This window comes from Pseudophryne corroboree, chromosome 8, assembly GCF_028390025.1.
Source record: "Pseudophryne corroboree isolate aPseCor3 chromosome 8, aPseCor3.hap2, whole genome shotgun sequence".
Taxonomy (NCBI): domain Eukaryota; kingdom Metazoa; phylum Chordata; class Amphibia; order Anura; family Myobatrachidae; genus Pseudophryne; species Pseudophryne corroboree.
Window position 1 is genome coordinate 26,277,942 of NC_086451.1, and position 4,480 is coordinate 26,282,421.

The following is a 4,480-nucleotide window of genomic DNA, read 5'->3' on the forward strand; positions in this document are numbered from 1 at the left end:
CACGACGACGGTTGCAGCTACGAGCAGGAGGATGGATGGTGGAGCCGCTATTTGCATTTCCGACGATACTCACCTGAAAGCCGGGGGAGAGTGATCGTGGATCAGACCGCAGAGAGAGTGACCCAGGAGCCGCGGGAGCCGCCAGCGGAGAGGGTGACAGCCAGGCCGACAGCCTTGACTAACGGGGGAGAGTGATCGTGGATCTGATCGCGGAGAGAGTGATCCCGGGAGCCGCAGCAGAGAGAGTGACAGCCGGGACGACAGCCGTTTCTCAGGAAACTGAAGGGCTGTGATCGGGTCAGTGTGAGGTACAGTAACCAGCCGGCAACAGGGGCGGACATATCCCTTGCTGTACAGCATAATAGGCGGCCAGTTACCTGACGAGTACCCTGGTGGGAGGATCTAATTCAGAGACTGCCTACGAAGGTGTCTCCTCCACAGGCCAATACAATTAATTATTATCAGAATAGAAATACAATAGGAAGCGGACAATTATACTTCTCCATCGATGAACATCATATACCATCATACTAGCGGTATTAACAGCTTCGCTAGTCAGTGAAACATTATCTAATACCTATACCAGAATCCTGGTAACTTAACCTCATATCCATCCCCTGCATAGACTGATCCTGTGGTATACTGCCATAGGGTAAAAGATTACACCTAGAGTGTGGAGACTTTTGAAATATATATAATCTAAATGAGAAATTTCATTAATTGGTCCAGGAAATAACCTAACTATACTTACCTTATAAGTTGCATGGACATCTGAAGAAAGTACAGCTACACCAAAAGAAAGAAGAACAGAGTATTAAAATAAGGATAGGACGTTACATCTTTATTATATACACGCTAGAGATATTGCAAGGAATAAATTACTGCATTGCCAAATGAAAATATGTTAAATAATATACTACAGTAAAGGAGACTCAAAAATCCCATTAATGATTGGCAGCTGTTAAATACAACTAGATATTGTCAGTACGCCGACTGATCGAAATAGACTGAGTGTCACGATGTTGGCATTAGTGCAAGCCATTAGTTAACTAGCTGCGACAGTGGATCGATTATTGATACGAGCCTACTTCAGAAATCAACCAGTCGTTACCACAAATAAAATAAATTGACTTCTCTAGTTGGAAATTACAACACAGCAAATAAAATTCAGTGCACGAACATCATATATTTGCAAATATATATCTCTAGAAGAAGAGGGACTATAGTGGAGGGGAAGTATAGTTTACGATTGTTAAGATTGTCAATGTAGCATTATTGTTATATATATACTTATAGTTAACGCTAGAACACATGTAATATTTTGAAATAATATATACTATTATTATTATTCAAAGTAAACTGTATGATATTTACAAAATCTAATGTGGTCAAATCATTCCTGAGCTAAGTATCCTGTTATAGTAACGAAGGTGCAGATATCCAGTAATTCAAGTAAGTGAATGGAATGTTATGTTAAATTGTATATATAATATTGAAAGCACCCAGACTACATTTGAACAACATATATACCAAATAATAGGGGTTTCTCAGATTTTACCCCGTCTGCCAAACTTCGTGAGCAGACTAAAGGTCTGAGTGGAGGCACTAGCTCTGAAGGAAAAATACTTGAAATAAACCAAGGCCTACACTGGAGGCACTGCTGAGATCTTTAACCGTTTCAGGATCAACGAGATATCCACGATGGAGGTCATCAATGAAAACAGCATATACCAATGGTGTGTAGAACACAAGATTAATACTCGATGCAGTCTGGGTATAGTAGGAGACCTTACTGGAGTTACTGATGATGAAGTGATTACAGAGGCACTGAAATTGTGTGGTGTGCGGGTCCCCTTATTGGTGGACAAGTGGAAGGGAACGATAGACGATATTATAGCAGTATTAATCACAACACAGGATTACTTGGATCCTTCACTAATACCGATCAACATATTAGTAGGAGGAACTTCAGGTCGAAGGTGTCAAATAATATGGCCAAAAAGAACTGAAGAGAGAGACGGAGAGGCTACCGAAGCCGTAAATACAAGCAAAGAGACAGATCCTCAAGGGAACGATGCCACTGGCAACGGTGATAATTCACAGCTCAAGACAACAGTAGGTGAATCTATAGAACCCCAGGTTGAAACCGTTATGGATAAAGTAGTGAGCCAATTTGAAAGGTGGCACTATGAAGGAGGCTATAGGAGATTACGAGTATTCTCTGGCGTGATACCTGTACCGACTGGAGAAGAAGGTTACGATGCATGGCGTGAGGCTGCCATTCAACATTCAGAGGAATGGCGGTGCCCCGAATATATTAAGAAGCAGAGGATTGTTGAAAGTCTAAGGGGCCCCGCCATGGGGATAATACATGCTACTCGACGCAGCAACACTAATGCAACATTGAAGGATTACTTTAATGCGTTAGACTATTCATTTGGAACTATTGAAGACATGGGAGACATATTGGCCCGATTAAATAATACTTACCAAGAACCCTCAGAACCACTCACTAATTTTATATACCGATTGGATAAAATATTGTATAAACTCCTGGATAAAGGAGGGATAGAGCAATCGGAAATGGATGAACGTCGATTAAAGCACTTATTGCGAGGGGCACTGACCTCAAGCCCAGTAGCTCAGAGACTTAGATGTAGTGGGGCTCGAGATCGTCCACCTACATTGAGTGAACTCATTAAAGATGTGAAATTAGAGGAGGTCCAAATTGACAATAGAGAAAAAAATATCAAGAGGGTGAAAGTGGTAGTACCAACTGTAGTATCCCCAATCCCTGATGTCACCTTCTCACATGATCGAATGTGTAAACTTTTAGAAGAACAAAATAAAAAGTTAGATCAACTGATAACAGTGCACAGCCGTCTTCCGTCACCAGTGAACCGAGGGAGAGGGAGAGGAATGAATCGACGGGGGGATAATAGAGATCACATAATCTGCTACAGGTGTGGTCAGATGGGACATAGATCTTTTGAGTGCCCACAAATTGGAAATTATGGAAGAAACCCCAACCACGTTGGAAATCAGAATGTTAATCATCCGGAAAACCAGGAAGGGACGTTGATGACCCCCGCATCAACTCCCGAACTATAGTGGTGTGCGCAATGGGGAATACTCGGTGGCCTATGACCATCCCCGATGGAATGATGGGAAAGGCCCCCATGGTACAAGCCATCATAAATGGTCATCCGTGTATGGTGCTGCTAGATAGTGGGTCACAGGTTTCGATAATTTTCGAAAGTTGGTATCGGCAATTTCTATCCGACCTTCACATCTCACCTGTCGATGGATTAGCGATATGGGGACTTAGTGATCAAAAATATCCCTATTTAGGATATGTTGTGACCAACATTGAATTCCATCCCCTATTAACCTCGGATCCAGCAACCCCGTTACCATTCATAGCACTGGTGTGTCCGGACCCCCCAGGAGATAGGGATGCTGTACCTGTTATAATTGGCACAAATTCAAATTTGTTTAAGACGTTATCAGACTGGTGTCTATCTCAATATAGATCCTTATATCATAAACCTGAGGAAGATTTATGCTCACCACAAAAAGATAAAGTCAACGACTTTGCAGACACATACCTTATCCATAACACTAACTTCGTTGAAGGGAACTGTGAACCTTTTCTTACGAAATTGCAACTTTGTTTCAAGACAGTGATCTACAGTTGCAAGAAAAACAACGAATAATAGACGAACTATTGGTCAGAAGAACTGTTTTTTCAATAGAAGAATGGGATCTGGGCACTGCCTTAGGAGTAGAACATAGGATTACTTTAAATGATCTCACCCCTTCAGGGAACGGTCTCGGCGATTGGCCTCCAGCAGACTTCGATGACGTGCGTCAACATTTGAAACAGCTACTTGAAAATCATGTGATAGCTGACTCAGAAAGCCCTATGCCTCTCCGATTGTGGTAGCACGAAAAAAGAATGGTGACATCAGGATATGCATAGATTACCGCACTTTGAACAGTAGAACTATTGCTGATCAATACACTGTACCTAGAGTAGATGAAGCACTGGACTGCTTACAAGGTAGGTAAATGGTTTTCAGTATTGGATATGAGGTGTGGTTACTACCAAATCCCGATGAAAGCGGAAGATAGGGCTAAGACTGCCTTCATCTGCCCTATTGGATTTTTTGAGTTCCTCAAGATGCCTCAGGGAGTAAAAAGGGGCACCTGCCACGTTTCAACGCACAATGGAACAAACGGTAGGAGACATGTGCTACCGGGAAGTACTCGTTTATTTAGACGACATTATTGTTTCGGAAAACACTGGATGAACATAATGCACGGTTGTTGAAAGTATTAGATCGGCTTCAACAAAAGGGGTTGAAATTGTCTATTGACAAATGTAAATTTTGTCAGACTACTGTCAAATACTTAGGACATATAGTAAATCGAGAAGGGATTGCTACGGACCCTGAGAAAACGGAAGCTGTAATGCGGT

General features: G+C 42.1%; 1 protein-coding gene across 1 annotated transcript; it reads left to right on the forward strand.

The window, feature by feature from the left end:
* The first annotated feature begins 1,701 nt into the window (after positions 1–1,701).
* On the forward strand, positions 1,702–3,111 carry LOC134949706 (paraneoplastic antigen Ma3 homolog). Its single transcript, XM_063938463.1, has one exon. It carries the CDS (start codon positions 1,702–1,704, stop codon positions 3,109–3,111), a length of 1,410 nt encoding a protein of 469 aa, XP_063794533.1.
* The last annotated feature ends 1,369 nt before the right edge of the window (positions 3,112–4,480 follow it).

Bases quoted from the DNA above. Each gene is read 5' to 3' on its own strand.
- LOC134949706 (XM_063938463.1), top strand. From the start codon at position 1,702: ATGGAGGTCATCAATGAAAACAGCATATACCAATGGTGTGTAGAACAC.